Below are 21,999 nucleotides of genomic sequence, written 5' to 3'. Positions count from 1 at the left end.
ATAACCTCAGGGACACCCTCTTGTGTCAGCACCTTGACAATGTGCTTTCACAGCTCAACTCGAACAGGAAGGGAGGTTAGGGACGGTGCCAACACACCAATATGAACGAGTGTGTTTGCAGCACTGTGGGAGCTGGATCAAAACATTAAGTTAGAGAGGAGTAGGGAATTTGGGTAAATTGGAAGGGGAGGTGAACCATGAGAGACTATGGACTCTGAAAAACAGTCTGAGGGGTTTGAAGTGGCGGGGGGGTGGGAGGTTGGGGTACCAGGTGGTGGGTATTATAGAGGGCACGGCTTGCATGGAGCACTGGGTGTGGTGAAAAAATAATGAATAATGTTTTTCTGAAAATAAATAAATTGGAAAAAAAAAGATATACTGAAGAAGCTTTACAAGTGTGAGGGTGTGGGGAAAACACACACACACACACACACACACAAAACAATCGTATTTAAAAAGGGAGGTGGGGGGTAACTTCTTAGCAACCCTTGGGACAAACGGATATATATGGATATACACGACAGTAATGGTAGGTTATGGATAGCTAATCTACAGTAAAAGTGACATTCTTTTAATACCAAATAAGTTTGTGAGTGACACAAGATCAACTCCTAGGTGCCCTACCGTTAAAAGGCTTTGATCTCTAACAGCCTTCCTTGTTCTTACTAGAAAATTAATGGACAGCTTAAAATGAAATCATAAAAATTCTGACATCTTCAATTTGACCCAAAGACCTTGACACAAAGCTCTTTTGAGAGACTGTTAATAGTCCTCAGCTAAAGAGGAACCATAAAAAAGGAGTCAGAATCTGGAAGTACAGAAAATTAAAACAATACACAACTGGAAAAAACTCTGCTCCTTAACTGAACTTTATGTGACCTTGAAAGCTCACAGTAGTCTAAACTGTTTGATTTTCAAATAGGGAAATGCTTTATTTTATCCCTGTGCACATGTGCTAACTTCATAGGAGGTGTTTTCCATTTGATTTCACTGACCATGAAACTTAGGTTTGTGAAGATGACCCATGCATATCATTATCACAATGATATCAGAGCATTTCTACTGACACAATGCTTCCAAATACCAGATTCTAATTCTCCTACAACTTAGAATTTTCTTAAAGTATAAATCTGGTAATAAAAAGGCTACATAGTTGCATTCCTCTTTTGTAATGGCAGGAAAAAAAAAAAAAACTTGGTTAAGAGAAACCATAAAACTCTCTGGATTATACTAAAAATTTGTAATACAAATTTAAAAAAGTCTAAACCAAAATTTTCCATGAGGATCCAGAAAATCACTGTCCCCAAGTTTTCCTCCCCGTTGTAACCCATTATCCCAATTTCAGTCCCTCGTTCAGTGGCTAAAATGATACAAGATTTTGAAAATTAAGATTTCCCTTTCACAACTTAAAAAGATTTTATGGCTATCACTGAGGAATTCCTGAGGTAAGCCAACCTCTTTTAATGTATACATTTAAATTAGAGAATAGTTTAGGAATATTAAGAAATACAGAAAAATAATATAAGCAGCACTCCCACATACCCACTGTTCCGCTAAGAAAGGAAATGTTGTAATTATTCTTACAGCTGTATGTGAATCCCTCCCTTCTACTCCTTTAACCCCACTGGTAACCAGTATACTGAATTGAGAATTTATGATGTGCTCTCATGCGTATATACCTTCACTAGGTGTGTATGACTGCTTTTAAAGTTCCCATAAATGATCTTGTACTCCATGGATCTTCTGCCATTTGCTGATTTTGCTCAACTATTTTTTTTTAAGATTTTATTTATTTATTTATTTGACAGAGAGAGATCACAACTAGGCAGAGAGGCAGAACTAGAGAGAGGGGGAAGCAGGTTCCCTGCTGAGCAAAGAGCCTGTTGCTGGGTTCGATTCCAGGACCCTGAGACCACAACCTGAACCAAAGGCAGAGGCTTTAACCCACTGAGCCACCCAGGTGCCCCTTGCTCAACTTTTTTTTAAAGATTATTTATTTTTTATTTTTTTATTTTTTTGCATTTCAGAAGTTTTATACAGAAGAACTTTAAGAATTTCTCTAGAGTATATAAGTAGATCTGCTGGATCTAGGATAGGCTAGCTGCCAACTTGCCTTGATATTATCAAAGTCTTTAAGTGGTCATAAAAATTTCTGCCACAGCCAGGAGAGACTACCTTTCCTCTAACATCCTTGCCAACAATTGATATTGTCACACTTAACTATTTCTTTATAAATCTAGTAGTTTCTAATGGTGTACTAAACATTTTGGATGCTACGTTGTAGAGTTTGGATTCTGTTATACTCCTCTTAAGAGTATTTGGTCTTACTCTAACAGGCAAATAAATTGTGGGTAGTTTACTATGATCATGTGGGGGCTTGGTTTTAAGTTTTATTAGAATGGCTCTGTATCATTTTGCTCTTAATTTTGAGTGCACTTCTTTAGTCCTGGGATGTAGTTTTTTATTCCTATGCTGTGACCCTTTGGGACTTTCAGTGGAAAGCTCAGATTGCTCATGAAGCCCTTCTAACGTCAGGTTCAACTTCCAAAGTCTGTCTCCTCTACACAGGGCAGCTGCTAAAATTTCTGTTCAGCTCTCAAAGACTTCTAGCTCCTGTGTTCCACCTGGGCTCCTAGGGTAAAACTCACACATGCCAGGGGCAGCTGAGAATTGAACAAGAGTTTATACACAGATTTTGGGGCTATTTGTGGCTCCTCCATGTAGGTGGTATCTCACTCAATCTCTAGGCACTCTGGCTGCCTCAAACTAAACCCTCTGACTATTAAGACTCTGATTTTCTTCTCGAGTTCTATCTGTCCTTGGGCTTGCAGACTGGAGAATGCCCCCAAGATGAAAATGTGGATCTTACCCAATGTGGTACCCTTCATCCAAGAACCAAAATTTCTCCAGTTTCTGACCACTTATAGTCACTCTCCAGTGCTTTCAAACTATTTTCCTTCTTAAGTGTTTTTTCAAAGTTTATAATTGTTAAAATTGGTAGGATTAGCAGGCAATAGAATCCACTCTGCCATTTCCAAAAGGCAGAACCTTGATGAACAGAAGCAAATCTTGATGCACTCTCGTTTCCCAATCTGTTCTTTCATTGATTTATGGTATTTTTAAACCTTGTTTAAGAAATTCTTTCCTATCCCAAGGTCAACTTGTATATTTTATTCTAAAAGATTTTTTTTCTGAAGTATTTAAAAAAAATTTTGGTCTTTAATTCACTTGGAGTTTCACTTCTTAAACATGGCTTAAAGTAGAAATACAATTTCATTTTATTTTTGCGAGCAGATGAACAAATTTTCCCAGTCCCATTCCTGAAGAGTCCACCCTTTTCACTCTGATCCATGAAGTGCACTGTCATAAATCTAGTCTCATAAACATCTCAGTCTGTTCCAGGCTCTCTCTTCTCTTCCAGTGTTTGTCTACACCTAAACTTATATTGCAATATCTTAATTATTACATCTTTATAGTAGGTCTTGTTATCTGGTAGAGCAAGTCCTTCCACTTTGTTCTCCAAGATTGTTTGGCCTTTTCTTTTTTTTAAAGATTTTTTATTTATTCATTTGACAGAGAGAGATCACAAGTAGGCAGAGAGGCAGGCAGAGAGAGAGAGAGGAGGAAGCAGGCTCCCCGCTGAGCTGAGAGCCCGATGCGGGACTCGATCCCAGGACCCTGAGATCATGACCTGAGCCGAAGGCAGTGGCTTAACCCACTGAGCCACCCAGGTGCCTTTTCTTGGCCTTTTGTATTTTTCAAATAAATTTTAGAATCAATTTGTCATGTCACATGAAAGCCCTGTTGGGGAGAACTAACATCTTTAAAATATTAAATCTTCTCATCCACAAATTTGGTATATTTTTTCATACATTCTGGAATTCCTTCATGTCTTTCTATCAACTTCTATAAATTCTCCAAAAATGATATTTTTGTTGCTATACTCTATATTTTAGAATATCTTTTTAAAATGTTACTTTCTCAAAGTATCTTTTCATCCAACTTACACAAATGCACTCTACCATATCAAATGAATTTCATCAAAGTTGTTTACTGAAGCTATAAACTCTAAGATTTACTTGATACACAATCTACAGGATAACAGAAATTTAGCACTCCCATCTGTAAACCATTTTTTTCATGTCATGGATTTATCAAGTGTCTTATCCGATATACTCACCAAGAAGCTCCATGGTCTCTACTTTCAGTGTCCAGGAAATTAGAGTCCAAAAACATATCTTTGTAGATTCGACCAACTAGGCAATACATATCGGAGGCAACCTGCCCTTCACTTTGCACCAGCGGGATCATAACATCAAGAGCTTTGGCTCTATCTCCAGGGAGATTTCTCCTAAGGTAGGGGGAGAAAAAATATCACTATTTCAATACAGATCACAGAAGCAATGTAGGCCTTTTAAAAACTGCTTGATATTTTGATTCACACTAGTGAAGTCTGGCAGGATAAAGACAACCATAGATTTTGAGAGTTCCCTGTAAAGCTCTGTCCTAAGCCTTTTTGTCTTTTCATCCTACTGCATGTCTACTGGGTTTAACAAGGATCACTTTTGAGCTGCTTTCCTGAAGACAGGGATAGGTTTGCATTAATCCATCTATATAGTCCTTCTAATTTCTCAATCCATAGGTTCATGGTTCATAGGTTCAAGGGCATGAAGTACAATTAGGAATGCCGTCTGTGGTCTTATATGGGGCAGCTGACCAATCCAGACAAGGACCAAACCCTGACTTTAGGTTTCAACGGCTTTTGCTCTAAAACACTGTACAAACTTATTCACAGACAATACCAACAAACCAACTTTAAGCCAAGAGTTGCCTAATGTCCATGTGTGATCAGATGATGATCTAAGGAAGATGCTTTAGGTAGGTCATTTTAAAATAGCAAATACGTGTAGTTCATTCTCAAAACCAGATAAAAATTCTCTTAAAGGGAAGCCTGGGTGGCTCAGTTGGTTAAGTGTCTGCCTTCAGCTCAGGTCATGATGCCAGGGTTCTGGGACTGAGTCGTGCATCGGGTGCTTTGCTCAGCAGGGAACATGCTTCTCCTTTTGCCTGCTGCTCCCCTATTTCTGCTCGCTCACATGTGCACATGTGCATAGCCTCTGACGAATAAATAAATAAAATCTTTTTTTAAAGATTTTTAAAAATTTTTGCTTATTTGACAGAGAGAGATCACAAGCAGGCAGAGAGGCAGGCAGAGCAAGAGGAGGAAGCAGGCTCCCTGCTGAGCAGAGAGCCCGATGTGGGGCTCGATCCCAGAACCCTGGGATCATGACCTGAGCTGAAGGTAGAGGCTTAACCCACTGAGCCACCCTGGTGCCCCATAAATAAAATCTTTAAAAAAATCCTCTTAAAAATTATTTCTTGGACCTTAAGAACATTATGCTAAGTAAAAGAAGACAGTCACAAAAGATTACATATAATATGATTCCATTTATATGAAATGTCCAGAATAGGCAAATCTAGAGACCAAAAATAGATTAGTGGTTGCCTAGTTCTGGGAGATTTGTGGGGCAAGGGGAGAGTGACTACTAATGGGTTTCCTTTTAGAGAGATGAAAATGTTATATTGTGTTGATGGTCACACAATTCTGTTACTATATTAAAAAAACATTAAATTATATACCTTAAATGGGTGAATTGTATAATATATGAATTATATTTCAATAAAGCTGCTACATAGAGTTATTTCTCTTCTCCACTATGACTTCAAATACACCTGGTCTATGAAATACCCTTTTACACTTTGTCCTACTTGAGCTTATAATAACCCTTCATACAACTATGTTTATCAATTCATCATACTGTATTTTAGGAAAGGTAAGGATAAAACACAAAGAAAAATCCAAGAGGCTCTATGGACTTTGATTTTTCATTTCATAAAAAAGAACATATTCCATTCTGTCTTTCAAGAGAGATTTATTTGAGAGCCAGCTGGAGCTGGTAATCTCTGGAGGTCTCATCTCACTCTGTCAAATCTGAAGAAAAAGATGTTTAATAAAAGGGGAAATGAAATATACGTCCATTCTACACTTATTGATAACATTAGCAAGGATAAAGGAGGAAAGAAAGAATCTCTGGTTGAATAGTGTGCTGACTTCTTTCATTGCAGACGGAGGCAGGAGGACCTAGTGATGAAGAGCAAAGACATCAGTATGGGACAGATCCAGGTTTGAGCCTCAGTTTTATGACTTGCTAACTATGGGCTCTGAAGAAAAGCGATTCAAGGTCTCCAAGCTTCAGCTTCCTCATCTGCAAAATAATCAAGCCTTAAGTGACACACAGCAAGTGATCCAGAGACATGATGCCCCTCCCTTTCTTTTTCGCTCCTTCTCTTTAGTTGTAGCAACTGTATACATATTTAACTCGCCACCAGGGAAGACAGCAGCACAACTAACAAGCTTTGGACAGCTCAGTGCTTTGGGCCTCTCCATGCCTCTCTGAGCATGGCCGGCCTCCTTGGTAACTCCGGGTAGGATGTGGCACTGACGTATGTGCCATGATGTGGACAGAAGGCCAACAGGCAGGACTAGAAGTAGCAGCCTTCATGCGGGTCTTAGCAGATTTCTGGATACATGCCCTAAAATGTGGCCAACGGAGTTCTGATTGTAATTAGATATGTTCAGGGAAGTGAAAATGAAAATATTCTCTGGTTAGGAATATGTTCACCTAGACATAACTACCATTACCCTACTTAGCAAATTTTTTTAAGATTTATTTATTTATGGGAGAGAGAGAGAAAGAGTTGGGGCAGAGGGGAAGGGGCAGAGGGAGAGAGGGGGAGTCTTAAGTAGACTCTGCACTCAGCACAGAGCCTGATGCTGAAATTGACCCCATGACCCCGAGATCATAACTGCAGCCGAAACCAAGAGTCCAACACTTAACGAACTGAGTGACCCAGATGCCCCCCTACTTTGTAAATTTTTAGGTAAAGAACCATTTGGGGTTGAGCATATTTGCCTAAAAATAACATTATATTCGTGCAATTAAAAAAATTCTAAGCAAGTATAAATAGCAAATACAAACTCAGAGAAAAAAGAATTTTTTAAAAAGATTTTATATATTTATTTGACAGACAGAGATCACAAGTAGGCAGAGAGGCAGGCAGAGAGAGAGGAGGAAGCAGGCTCCCTGCTGAACAGAGAGCCCGATGCAAGGCTTGATCCTACGATCATGACCTGAGCTGAAGGCAGAGGCTTTAACCCACTGAATCACCCAGGCGCCCTAAGAAAAAAGAATTTTAAGAATTTAAGGAATAGCATGGAGAACATTAGGGGAAGGAGGGGAAAACTGAAGGGGGGGGATCAGTCAGGGAGACAAACCATGAGAGACTATCGACTCTGGGAAACAAACTGAGGGTTTCAGAGGGGAGGCACCCAGGTGCGGGGGAATGGGAATTAAGGAAGTCACAGGTTGTAATGAACACTGCATGTTATACACAAAAAATGAATCATGGAACACATCAAAAAACTAATGATGGGGGCGCCTGGGTGGCTCAGTGGGTTAAGCCACTGCCTTCAGCTCAGGTCATGATCTCGGGGTCCTGGGATCGAGTCCCGCATCGGGCTCTCTGCTCAGCGGGGAGCCTGCTTCCTCCTCCTTCTCTCTCTACCTGCCTCTCTGCCTACTTGTAATCTCTCTCTGTCAAATGAATAAATAAAATCTTAAAAAAAAAAAAACTAATGATGTACTTACTGTATGGTGTCTAACAGAACATGATAAAAAATAAGCAAAACAAAACAAAAATAAAGAATTTAAATATATAAACTGTAGGGACTTTTTTTTTTACTGTCAAAAAAATAAAAAAACAGAATGCATATGCTTCTTACATTTCGTATGGTTGAAGCAGAAATATTAATATTATATTCCATAGGGAGTGGCTGCAATGTTACAGCAAAAACATATCCTAGGAAGAAAACGCAGGTTATAAAATAGTATGCTAGCATAGTACGAACAGAACCTTTTCTTCTTACCTATTCAGTGCAAATGCATAATGAAACTTCACGTGGTGATGGGAAGCCAAATCAAAGGTTGGCAGCTTTTCTAAGGTCTCTACCAGCTTCACTATAGAATCATAGTCCTTTCAAACAAAAGGAGAATAAGACAGAATTAAACCCTTAGGAGAAAGTTTTGACAATGAGAGGACTTTTGACAAGCATATATCTAAATCCGAGAAGGGTGTGAAAAAGAGAACTAGGATCCATGAACTACTTTGAAGAATCTAGAACCAAAAAGAAATTGATTCTTCTTAAATAAGAAATTTGGATTATATAGGTAAAAACCTTAAAATATAGAGTTACCACAACTGGCCCCCATTAGCATGATAACACTCTGTTGTCTAACTATGGGTGGTTTGCCTCTCCCATGGAGCCAGATTCCTGGGATGGTGTCCTATCAATTATTTTCAAAGAAAGAATTTTCAAAATATCAAGGACATGGAGCAAATGATTGAACCTCTCTTATAAGTAACAAGATGATGTCATTTCAAGTTCCCCTAGTTTTGGGATCTGAAATACCACACCTCTACATGAATGCTAATTTCTGTTGTTCTCATGAAGCTTTACTTGGGCCTGAAAGGCTGTGTGGGAATAAGAAACCAGAAGTCACTTAGATTTTACTATATAAAAATCTAAAAACAAAATTCCCAACTCAGAGAGGACTGCCTTCTATTTACCATATTTAAAAAATTTTAAGACATGTCAATAAAATTAAATGGCACATTGGTGTGTTTTACATGAGAAATTTTTTAAGTTATTTTTATAATTAATCAGTTGCATATTTCTTGGTCCTGGCTAGTCAGATCTAGCACTATCAGTTTCAAGCAACAGAATTCCCAGGAGTAAGAGCTATGTCCAGAAAGCTCCCCCTCCCACTTCTGCTATTTGCCATAACAAAACTTTCACTTATTGTCTCATAGGTGTGTCTGAGGCTAACAAATTAGTATAGGTTGTCCACAGGTTAGCAATGTACACAGATTTTTCTTTTTGTTCTTCTGGAGGAAAAACTCGGACCTTTACCATGAAAGTACTTCGTTACGTAATCAAGGATGGCTAACTCATATGAGTCTTTTTCATTCATCATAAATTCTCAGGATAGAGAGCTTAGAAAAGGCAATAAAAAATTACATGTAGTGACCTGAATGACCTCTCAACTAACTGAAATGTGATGCTAACTCTCCCTTATTCCTTCAACATGCTACATGACGAAGAATTTCCTGTAAGCATCTTCTCACCTGGATATCTCTGTAGGAAAGTAAGAGGTTTATGACAATATCTGCTGTTAAGACTTCGATATTATCTACTCGTTGCCGAATTCTTGCCAATTCAGCTGCCAATTCTTTACCAGTGTATAAATTTCGAGCTTTCCTGATATCATTGAGAATAGATTCCCGGAAATACTGGCTGGTGGGAGAACACATTTCAAAGAGTTAATACTAGAAGGGATTTCAATGAAAAGCAATGATTGTATAAGGAAATGAATGACATCTGCGGCATTTGTAACTTTTAATTCACAGGATGCATAGATGGAACACCTCATGGATTTTGCATTATAAAGAATTTTGGGAGTCCTATATGTATTGTTTAATACTTTGCTTTGCTTTAGAAAAACTTAGGTAAATATACTGCTTCTTAATGACTTTTCCAAGAACCTGCCACTTGAAACACCAAAACTTTATTTTTAATTGCACTGTTTTGAGTAGAAATTGTTCCAAATAAATCAGGTGTACCTATGATTTGAACATAATATAGCCCTCACTTTCTGACTCAGCCTCATCACAGATTACCCTAACTGGTTGTTCTTAACTAAAATATAATAATGTCATCAGTAATTCTGGGAAAGTTCCTGTTTTTATAGTAAAAGTCTGTGGACATTAATTCTGACAGTGTTTCTGTACTTTGAAAAAAAAAAAAAATATATATATATATATATATCCTTACCATTACCATAATGTACTTAGCAGTCTTTTTTTTTTCCCTTTCTGATCTCAAGTGGTTCTCTTCTGAATACAGTAAACTATCAGGCATCTCTTTTATCTACTTAGAAGATATCATACTTTCATTTTCCTGGTTGTTGGCTGTGTGCTATATCTGAGAAACATCCGATAAGATGCACAAATAAAGGAAGTAGGACATAGCTCTGTTATCATCATCAAACGGCATTATTCAACTTTACCTAGAACTTGCTTGTGCCACCTTCAGAAGCTGAATGAAACGATCCACAAGAGGTAAGCAAATGGGTCCAAGAAGCAGCTCGAAGTTCGGTTGCATGAGCTCCGTCAACCCCTTCATGAAGCTGCTATCACAGCAGTAGACCTTGTTGTGTGGAGTGATCATGTAAGGGACGAATGTATAGTTCCCAGTGCACATCTGTATAAAGAAGAGGTGCCAGGAGCAGGTGAGCTGGCCTGGAGACTCCACACTAACAAAATCCCAAGTCCTACTGCACTGAGTCATTTTAAATAGTCATCCTGAATGTGAAGCAAAATTGAAAAACCTCATTTCTTATTTATGACCTATGAAAGTGGAAATTTCCTCCAATTTCTTTAATTGCTGATTGCAAATAATTAGGACTTACAGATGATGTAAAAAACAAACAAACAAACAAAAAAAAAACCAAAAAAGCAACAAAACAAAACAAAACAAAAAACCCTAGTAGGACAGTTTACATCAGTCAATTAAATATTTATTCACCATCTCTGATGGCTAAGGCATTATGATATATGCATGCTGCAGGAAAAACAGAGGAGTTTAAACACAGCCTTCAGCCTTCTGGGGAATTTAAAAATTAATCACAGAGACACAGCATAAATACATGATAAGAATAAGAGCTAACACTTAAGGGCTCCGCACCTGACAGGCTATGCTGTGAGTGATGCAGAAACAAAGCTGCTCTCTCCAGGCTGCTCTGTCATGGTCACGGCTCCATTAGCCTCCTAGCTACTAAAACTAGAGACCCAGGAGTTTTCCCTGATGCTCCCATTTCCTTCACCACCCACATCCTATTGAAATCCAGTCTATTCTACCTCCAAAATCGATCTCCTATTTGATCATTTCCTTCCATCTTCTCTGCCCACATGGAAGACAAGGCCAACATACCCAACCTGAGCTACCATCACTGGCCTTCAGTTGGCCTTCCTGCTTCCATTCTCCCCCCTCAACGTGTTCTCTACCTACTAGTCAAAGTGATCTTTTTTTCCCTTCCGATTTCAAGTTTTTTTTTTTTTTTAAAGATTTTTTATTTATTTATTCGAGAGAGAGAGACAGTGAGAGAGAGCATGAGCGAGGAGAAGGTCAGAGAGCGAAGCAGACTCCCCATGGAGCTGGGAGCCCGATGTGGGACTCGATCCCGGGACTCCAGGATCACGCCCTGAGCCGAAGGCAGTCGTTCAACCAACTGCGCCACCCAGGCGTCCCACCGATTTCAAGTTTTAATTTAAATTCTAGTTAGCTAAGATACATGGTAAACTTGGTTTCAGGTGTAGAATTTAGTGATTCATCACTTACCTCAACCTCTTAACAACCTATATCATATTGCTTCCCTTAGCTGCCTAAGGCCCCCTCCCTTGCCCCTGGGATGAAAATAAGACACATCCTGGGGGCCTACAAGGGACTGGCCACCCAAATCCTACTTCTCTCTCTGCCCTCAGCCCACGCCACTCTCCACTCACTCCTCCCGAGCTTCTCTAGATTCCCAATGATGTCAGGTGAGGGAACATTAGTGCAAACAAAGGGTGAGCTGGGAGGAAGAAAAAGGAAACTGGATTGGACATCCCTAAGTAAGTCAGCCTGCCTCGATCTAAGAGCTCGGGGAAGGGATGCGGATGCAAAGCTCAGGACCTTAAACTGTATGTCCTGGGCATGGGAATCATGGAAGAATTCAGAGCAGTAAAGAACACATGAGCACAGTCTTAAATGGGGCTACCTAAAATGAGTGGTATCATTAGCAAAGCGAAAACTCAGCAGAAGCGGACTTCATTATTTATGAACATATTACAGTTGAGGGCACTTGTTATATATCAAGTAATAAATCACAAACGGAACCTGACTGCCCGTTCATATATGACAGGAACTTCAAGAGGTTGAAACCTGAGCTGGGGTAGGAAGCGTAAAATGTTCACGATTAAAAAGGCTGAGATTTAAGGAGGGCAGGACACCGAGAGTCAGAATGTCTAGAAGAAAGCCAGAAATATGTGATTGGAACATAAAAGAGTTTCCAACAAAAGTACAGACCTGGGAAGCATTTGGTGTGGCTGAATCTAAGGAAACATGAGGGACCTCTAAGAGAAAAACCATAGAGAGGAGAGGAAAAAAAAAAGGCAGAAGGTTGACAAGTAAAAGGAGTTATGTGGGAAACCCCTTCGCTGTTCTGGGGAGCACAGCGAGCCCAGATAATCGGATCCTAGCCATATCAGCATTACGGGGAACAATACATCACTTCGCTGCCCCTTAGAAACAAAACAACGAGAGCAAACGTTGACTCACACTTGCCATGTGTCAAGAATGAGTGGTCATGAGTTCCCAATAACCCACCAAAGAAGGTACTGTTGACTCTGTTTTGTTTTTGTTTTTTTTTCCCCCAAAGATTTCATTTATTTATTTATTTATTTGAGAGAGAGAGAGAGAGAGAGAGAGCGAGCAGGAACAGGGGGAGGAGCAGAGGCAGAGGGAGAAAGATTCTCCACCAAGCAGGGAGGACTACTTTCTGTTTTATAGGTGAGAATTCAGACAAGGCTCAGATAAGGTCATGCATCTGGTCTGTGATGTGTTTGGGACTCTAGCCCTGGGGCTCTTCTCTAGAGGGTATCCCATTATCCATTAGAGGGGTCAGCACCCTTCCAAAGGGCCTCTACAGGCTGACACGCCAACACTTCACCTCAGGTCACTTTCGTGGAACCCTGCATGAGCCAAGCTACTGCTTCACAGCAAACAGACAAGAACTGATAAATGCCTTTATGGCCAGACTGAATCATTTATGAACATGGTCTCTGAGGCACTTGTTGTATGTCAGGTTGTGAAGCAGAAACTGGACCTGACTTCCATTTAAAGTATGAGAGGAACTTCCAGAGGTTGAGATTTGATTTTTCAATCAAACACATGAAACTGTTCTTTCTTTCTTTTTTTTTTCAAGATTATTTATTTATTTATTTGACAGACAGAGATCACAAGTAGGCAAAGAGGCAGGCAGAGATAGAGGAGGAAGTAGGCTCCCAGCCAAGCAGAAAGCCCGATGTGGGGCTCAATCCCAGGACCCTGAGATCATGACCTGAGCCGAAGGCAGAGGTTTTAACCCACTGAGCCACCAAGGTGCCCCAGAAACTTCCTTTCTTAAGCTCTCCTCCATGGACAAATAATTTGGAAGGCTAGTCAGGAAGAGGAAAAATAAACTTATCCTGCTTCTAAAATGTTTCTGACATCCCTCAGCATATCCACCAATTTAATCCTTTGACCTGATCCATTGCCTGAGCAGAAAAGAAAGGCAAGTGTATGAAGAGGTTGCCTCCCAAAGCTTCTAGAGCTTTAACTATGAGTAGGTTACAAAAGAGCAACAGAACCAAATACTCCTTAGATAAGTACTATAACATACAATTCAAAAAGAAAATGCTCTGAATCTTCCAAGTCAAAAGTTAGGAACAGACGAAAAGCCAATAAACCAGAAAAGCACTATTAGCGTTTCAAAATAGTATCCTGCTGCCGGATAAAGTTCTGTATCCTCAGAAGCCTTAATACCACATGTCGTTATGCCTAAGACATGAAATAAGACCCATCACTACTCAAATACTGGGCATCAGGGAATAATGCATCCGTGTAAAACTAATTCTGGGAAAGAATGACTCTTGGATGTCTGGGTGCATAGCAGCAGCAGAGGGGTAGAGACAGAAAAACGAGAGTCATGCAAACGGCAGAGAAAAACGGATTCTTGGAACAGTCTCCTTCAAACCCCATGGAATAAGGCTTCAGAGCCCTCACAGAAAATAACCAACATGCTAAGGTCTTTCTAAGTGCCTGGCCTCACTATACTTTCTGGAGTCTCTTCCCTATGTTTCTAAGGCAATAAATGTATTTTTTGCCAATCCACCATTGTTGGGGAAACACAGGGGTGGGTGATGAAGCTTCAGGAGTCGCAGGGATGCTCGTAGGCCTGGGCTGAGACCTCTGTGAGCGTGTGATGGGGGAAAGTGTGAGGGTTGCTTGTGACACTATTTTTTTTTTTTTTTTTTTTTGCTGCTGAGAAAAGCACATTTTTCAGAACAATGAAAAACTAATACTACGGGAATCTTTTTTCCATGGGTAGGCTCACCTCTACCTCAGGAATCTTATTACTGCAATTTCTGTTTACAGATGGCTGTTGCATCCCTAGTTTGAAATAACTGATCATTCAAAGCAAATTAAAAAATAAAACACTGTGTCATCAAGAATAGACACCTTGGGCATAGAAACTGCCTTTTATTAATAAGGTACTAATTCTAAAATATTTAAGCTTACTTCTTGAAAAAGAAAGCCCACATCTCCTTAAATTTCAAAACACCTGAGGTGTGCTCATAAAATAACAACAGCGATCTCTCTGGCCCACGCCTGTGTTCACGGCTATAAAAACCTGCAATTCAAAACCTAGTCCTATTCTATGATCTTTAGTTAAAAAAATGACACTGGCTCTGTTTTTCAATTTTTAAAAGCTACATAAAGATGAACATACGTATATATGTGTGGGAAATGAATTAAGTTTCTGGGAAGAAATGCTCTCAGCATTCAAACATATTGAAATACCTGCTCAAAATCCTCAACTTTTGAGAGGGACACCCAGCCCCTGAAACCCAGCAAATTACTCAAGCCAAGAGGTGACCTGTTGGGGCGCCTGGGTGGCTCAGTTGGTTGGGCAACCGCCTTCGGCTCAGGTCACGGTCCCGGAGACCCGGGATCGAGTCCCGCATCAGGCTCCCAGCTCCATGGGGAGTCTGCTTCTCCCTCTGACCTTCCCGCCTCTCATGCGCTCTCTCTCTCTCAAATAAATAAAAATTAAAAAAAAAAAAAAGAGGTGACCTGTTCATCACGTGCAGTATTTGGAAACCTTATAACCCCGTTTCTCCACAGGTCTGACCTGCCAGTGGGTATGATTAACTCTTTCCTCCAAGTTTCTGGTAAAGACCACCTCCTCTTAAAGAACCGTGAACATTTGATATATGGCCACCCACTCTTCAGCACACTGCCTTGCGTTAATTTTCTAATCTGTGTCTTTGTTGATTTGTTTACCAATCTTCTCCCCGAACTAGACTCTGGACCTAGTCACTGGCCATCTCCCGGAGCAGTTAAGAATCTGACTGCCTCGATTTTCAGCCGCCATAGTAAATCCCTATGGCACCAAGCCCAAAGCCTGGCACACGGTACATGTTCAATCACTATATGTTTAATAAAAATGTTACACGAAATAGATGCCTGAAGCAATAACTGCTCATTTCCTGTGGAGATGGGCAGAATAAAAGTAAATGACAACTTTATTTATGTTGCCATGAGTCTCTGACTTGGTACAATCTTAACCATAATTTTTAAATCTTTCTGGTCTAAGGAAAAATTACAATTGTATTTTTAATCTTATCATCATAAATCAAATCAGGTGCAGATCTTTAGGTAGGATATTATTTTTGCTGTAAGTTGCAAAGATGCACTCTTTGTGGTTTTTAAATACTGGCTTATTTTCCAGATGAAAAGTATAACCACTAGCATAAGAAGGCTGATGTCCTTAGATATTAAATTGTGTAATTTTACTTCATGCATTTTTAAAATTTGAAATTTATTTTTATCACTTTTTAGCTTTTATTTAATACTGTGTGGAAGGTAAGAATTCTGTGATGTGGTCTCAAAGGCAGACGACAAGACTCTGGAACTTAGGTCAAACTGTATAGATAGTTAGATAATAGATATACATGTACCTATATATGTATGTGCATATATGGGCACATTTGTACCTATAATTTTCTACATAGCATATACATAGGTACAGATATCTATATGTGTATGTATAGAAACATAAATACATGTGTATAAACATATATACACACACATATACATATATGCAGTATGTATATATATGATGCCTGAGTACCACTCAGAATTACACAAAATTGGATACACTATGGAAACATTTTTTTCGAAAATATAAGTATACATGCAATAAACAGGCATCAGTGTCCTCTCCCAGTAAAGTTTTGCTTTTAAAGAAATGTTTTGATAAAATAACCAAATTTATATTGATATATCAGAAACTCTAAAGAGGGAAAACAGAGAAATTAATAATCTGTGGAGATAAAAAAAAGGCCAGAGATTAGTTGATGAAATAGAAAAGATAAAAAATTTCTGGAAGAGTTAAAGAAAATACTCACGGTGTTCTTCTGGCAAATGATTTCCTGAAAAATGAGAAAAAAAAATTAAGTTAAAGTTAATATAAAATTAATTAAATAATTAATTTAACTATTTGATGTGGGAAAATGTCTTAGCAATCTGAAATTTCAGGGAGTGTACCATAAGTTCCTGTATCAGAGAAATTTACAATCTCATGAAAATGAGAGAAAATAAAAGGATTCTCAATGGTTTAAAGGAAATTGTACAAACATATAAAACCCAAAAGCTGAATAATTTAAAAACTATTCTTGTAGAATATGTGAGCACAGAATTATTAGCCACAACCTTTTTAGGAAAAGACTAAAGTGAGTTCAGTTTTCCAATGTACAACATCAGTCACACTCTGTGTGGAGGTGGACCATGGGACCATGCATATGCTGTCTCCTGGGAAATAAAGGGTATTGGCTACTTATCAGAGTAGGCAAATCCACACCTATGTAAGATAATCTGACAATAAACAGACACAAATATAATTTACATATTGTTCAATAAAAAGTGAAATGTGAGAAATACACTGAAGGCAGTTTCCCTATCTTCTAGGTTGTGAGGAGTGAGATTGTGCAAATAATGTAGCTATACTGTGTCAGGTGCATACAAACTCGTGATAAAGCTTGCTGTCATCATCATGATTTCTGGATGTTTAAATGCGTAGAGGCATGCGAAGAGACAATCTGGAAAACCCTGTGGCATAAAGGCTTCACCGAGGCTGAGGAATCATGATTTAGAAAGAGAAATGGGACAGAATTTTGGAAATGATGGCATGTATGTTGTCATGGAAACAGGGACTGTGAGACTTTTGTGGTGCCTCAAGGGTAGGGCCATCTGGCTAAGAAGAAGAGCCAGATATGGTGAGGTAAGGAATGAGCAGAAGAGCAATTCAAGGTTCAGCCAACTGGCCATCACTTCATTCAAGATCAACATGGGGGCAAAGGGGAACTGAGAAGTTCTTTGGCTTAGGGCAGTACGTAGGAGTTTTGAATGTTTAAGGGTAACGGATGAGTAAATAAAAGGCTGTAGAAGAAGGAATGGTGCTGGGTAATTTTGAAAGTCATAACGATATATATAAAACAGTACAAGAGGCCCTTCAATACTTCACAAACAGAAAAGGAAAAAAAAAGACACATACACATTTAAAAAGAAACATTACATGCCTGGGTCTACGTGCATGTATGTACACAAACGCTAAATCAAAAGAGTAAGACTTGTGTTTCTGAGAGAAGGAGGATTTTACCAAGCAGTAAGGAAGTTTGGGAAGATCAGCAGAGAAGGTAGAACTCAAGATGAGCCAAGGAGGACGGACAACTTCCAAAGACAAAGCAGGAAGGTGGAGATACAAGTTAGAGGACCAGGAACACCAAAGGTCCCTTTGGAGAATAACATAATTACCAGGGACTAGAGAAGACAGTTCATTTGGGGAAGTAAGAAGGAGAAAATAAAAGAGGCCTATGAAAAAGATCTTGAATTGAATCATTAGACTAAGAAGGAAGTTCATTTTGGCATGTACCAATAATATTAGAAAGTTATTTGGGGCCTTACTGGAGAAGGCCCTGAATGCCAAAATAAAGTATTTTGTTTTGTGAGCAACTGGCGGCCAAAATGTTTTTTTTAAGGTGAGCTATACATAAAGAAGAATCAGCACATGGGACACTGTAAAAGCAAAGGCTGTGAACATCATCAATGTCTATCAGCTAGAAACTGGTTGAATAAACTATGGTATGTCCATTCAGTGGAATACAACGCAGCTGAACCATGAACGAGGAAGTTCCTCATGCAGCAATATGGAAAGGTTTCCAAGATACACTAAGTGAAAAAAAGCAAAGTACAGAACGGTTTTCAAACATATGCTCCTATTTACGTATCAAAGAGAAAAAGAAAATTCTAATTTGTACATTCATAAAATCTATCTAGAGGAATAGACAAGAATCTAGTCATAGTGGTTGCCAATGGAGGGGGAGCTGGCTGGGTGCAGAACAAATATGAGAGAATGACATTTCAGTATATTTCCTTTCCACTTTTAAAGTTTTGTATCAGGTGAGTGTGCTACCCAAGAAAGACAAATACGTAAAATGTAAACCTTATTAAAGTCTAAAAAATACTAATTCAATGGTGGTATTTAGTATTAGAGGGAAAAGAGCACTTAGGTGACGTTGCAAAAGTTCAGGGACATCAAATAAAGGGCTTGGATGACAGTGGTGCCTGGGGGACAGAGATCAAGAGATGGATGAGTGACATTGTGGAGGAAAATTCAAGGTGGCTTTTCCTACAGGTGTTTTATAGATAGATAGTCCATCTCTCTTTCTTCATTCCCTCCCCCTGCGCACACACACTCTCTCTCACACACACTACACACACAACTGTTCACAAAAAAAATAAATACAAAAATGCTGAATAATCACAAAATCAGGAACACAGTATGCAGAATTTTCCAGACTTGATTTATGGAGCATCTCTTCAGAGAAGCAAACCACAGTCTTTGGGATGCTGCTCTCTTGTGACTGTCACACGCTCCTCTCCTCCCTCCAAGTAACAAGGGAATGCCCTTCTCTTCTTCCTCTACCACACAATATCCTCATGCACTGACTGCATAAGAAATCTGTTCTTTGTGAAGGTGCCTTCAATGATGCCAATTTTCCCAACAGAAGCAGATGATGTCCTTACTTCTTCCCCGACTACCCCTTGTACAGCCCTCTATGACAACAACACATGTACCAATTGCAAATGAGTCATCGTATGATTCCCCCATACTATGTCATTAGCAACTTGGATGTTTTGTTCATCTTCATACCCCAATGGTTGCTTAGTAAATCGAATGGCATACAGTAGATACTCAATAAAAGCATGAAAAAATGAATAAGTCAATGAAAGTACAAAATACTGGGCTCTGAAATCACAGTAAAAACGTGTAAGCCCTGGCTCTGCTCCTGACTAGCCATCTGTCATTTCCCCTCCCTCTAACGGAACACACTAAGAGCTGGGTTGAGCGATTGCCCATCTCTTCCAACTCTGTGTTCTAGCATTTGCTTTTGGCTAAAGGCCTATCACAGCGAGCACTGTCCTTTGTGCCAAAGGAAGGAGAGATGTCCTCATGCCCAGCACAGGAGCTTGCCTACCAGCATCTCTCTTTTGGTGCACTGGGCCCAGAAATGGAAGTTGTAATGAAAGAAGTGGCTGTGCAGTGGGGAACACTGAGCAGGCGGAAGGCTCCCTCTGTTTGCCCCCACAGAAAATAGGCTGCTGTTGACTTAGAACCATTATGCTACATCTTCCTGAAGAATGACTCATTGGAAAAACAAGCCTCTTAAAAGTCTTCTTTGTTTTCATTTCATTTTATAATATAACAAATTAAGAAACTATATTAAAATCATTCCCATAAAAAAATCTCCTTAAGAAATAATACGAAGTGTGTGTGAGGGCTATGTCGTACCAGAGACAGGACAGGACACAGTGGCATGATTTACAAATCAGTGGTCGGTTATCAAGTAAGCAAGATGCTTGCAGGAATGTCCAGAGGCAGCACTTCTATTAAAAGGGCACAGAGGTTCATTCTTTCCAGTTCCCTACTAAATTGCTAAACTACTTTGTAGGGTCATATTTTCAAATGATTGTTTCTTTAACATTTACTGATTGTGTAATTTATACTACTAAGTTAGCTGCTATTTAGAAGTACTGAAAAGAATCCAATAAAAATTCACCATGAAACAAACAAACAAAAAAATCCTAGGATCTACTAAATTCTTATTAGCTAATGCTTATGTTTTGTAGAAGCTAAATGAATATAAGTTATTCTCTTGAAGGAGACAGAGTTTACTCACAGTTTATGATGTAACCTTACATGACGCATCCACTATGAAGAAAAAAGGACAATTTGTGCATTTTAACTTGGTACAAATAAATAGCAAACAAGACCTTGCAAGGTATCTCCCTTACCTAGGCAGACTAGTGAACGTTTAATGTGTACTAAACCCATCAAAGGAGAAAAATAGGAGGAAGGGGAATCAATTTAAGACACAATTGCTGTATTTCACATCACAGCATGGAAGCTTCTCATCTAAAGTGCCTAGAAATAGGACAGTAAAATAAACATTCCCAGTGAAATGTTTTGAGGGTGCATTGCCTCACTACAACTTCAGACTTGTCTGAAGTCTTTAGGGGCCTTCTAGTCACTGCAACTTCTGCCTGTACCAGAAACAACTGCCCCCCCCCCCCGCAAAAAATTTTTACCCCATTCTCCGGTACCCTCTGATAACCAAAGAAGGAAGGAAGACAAAAGAGACAATCTAATCAAACATCTCTTTGCGAGGAAAGACAGACAACTTTTGATAGCTATTTGGGACAACGTAACTTCGAAGAGGTCATTTTAAGGAGAAATAAATGGAGTATCTCCAAAATTGGAAAGTGTTTGTGCCTAGAATTTAGGTAATTACAGCCAGGGGAAGGAAATGGGAACAGCTGGTGTGGGGTTGCCAAGTTAAATTGACTCAGGGTGGGAGAAGCAGAACTAGCAAGCAGGATCTTAGTTTCCTGAAAGAAAAGGAGCAGGCTGGGAGTTCCTGGCCAGGAAAGAACATGGTCCCCAGCTGGTGACCTTCTGGGTCCTCCCTTCTGATCCCTCTTCCTGTCCAAGAGGAACTGGGCAAGTTTTCCACCAAATTGGGTAAAAGAGGAATATTTCTTATGCTCCCCAGCTCCATCCTCTTACCTAATTTCAAAACTTCAAAACAAGACTAGGAAATATTAGATGGGCTGTTGTGAACACGCTGGCCCTCACTGAGGAGGTGGGTCTCGTCCTTCCCCTCAAGCATGCTGCTAAAATAAAGCTGAGCCAGGTTAGGAAGAGCACTCCAACACAGGTGTCACAGAATTGGCTCATCTCTAAAGTTAGGAAACACATTAGACTTGTGCTTATACATTATGCTTGTATAAAAGCTCAAGTTAAAAAAGAAAAAAAAAACACCCAACCTCGATAATCTAAAAAGAATCCAGAAAATCCTATTTTTACAGGACATACAAAATTTGTGTGCAGACTTAGAAGTATATACAATGACAAGTCAGACAATCTTGGGCTCCCCCTGATCTGACACTGTGTGTGTCTCTAAGTCACTATGTCTCTCTGGGTTTCTTTCTTATCTGGAAAGAAAGTATCTTTCATCTGCCTAATCTATGTAGCACGTACCTAACATGTCTTATCTCCTTGGATTGCTTTTGAAGAACAACTGAAATAAGCTTATGAAAGTACTTTAAGCATTTTAAGGACATACACAGTATGAGTATTACTATTATCATGTCAAACAACCCCAAATTGGTTCCTATTTTACCAGATGTAGAGACACTGTATACCTGTATTGTTCTGTGATCTGTAGTGAGAACACAACCTTCTCTTGATATAAGCAACTGTCAATTAAAACAACCTGTACCAAAAGTCAAGTTAAATTATACCAAAGCTGGAAAGAAATCTTAAAAGAAATTCTAGACTCTCTTCTCCTTCCCTCTGAATTTTATTTTATATTTAAATAAATATGTCTTGGTGTAAGTAGATACAGATCTTTAAATGGGGCAGGGATGCTGACAAGTAACATTTTACACATAGCGAA

At 39.3% G+C, this 21,999-nt stretch overlaps 1 protein-coding gene across 4 annotated transcripts in view; it reads right to left on the bottom strand.

Annotated features, from left to right (window-relative positions):
• Positions 1 to 21,999, bottom strand: part of MAP3K5 (mitogen-activated protein kinase kinase kinase 5) — a 236,180-nt gene that overhangs the window by 111,638 nt on the left and 102,543 nt on the right. For all 4 annotated transcript variants that reach the window (XM_044248045.1, XM_044248019.1, XM_044248027.1 and 1 more), the window contains 5 exons: positions 16,390 to 16,413; positions 10,188 to 10,381; positions 9,247 to 9,415; positions 7,988 to 8,094; positions 4,181 to 4,351 (listed from right to left, as the gene is read on the bottom strand). In XM_044248045.1, the coding sequence (XP_044103980.1) occupies positions 4,181 to 4,351; positions 7,988 to 8,094; positions 9,247 to 9,415; positions 10,188 to 10,381; positions 16,390 to 16,413 (665 nt within the window). The remainder of the gene's footprint in view (positions 1 to 4,180; positions 4,352 to 7,987; positions 8,095 to 9,246; positions 9,416 to 10,187; positions 10,382 to 16,389; positions 16,414 to 21,999) is intronic.

The sequence above is a fragment of the Neovison vison genome, chromosome 1, assembly GCF_020171115.1.
Source record: "Neovison vison isolate M4711 chromosome 1, ASM_NN_V1, whole genome shotgun sequence".
NCBI classification, from domain to species: Eukaryota; Metazoa; Chordata; class Mammalia; order Carnivora; family Mustelidae; genus Neogale; species Neogale vison.
Note: the sequence above shows the minus strand (reverse complement) of the source record. Positions and strands in the feature narration are given on the sequence as shown.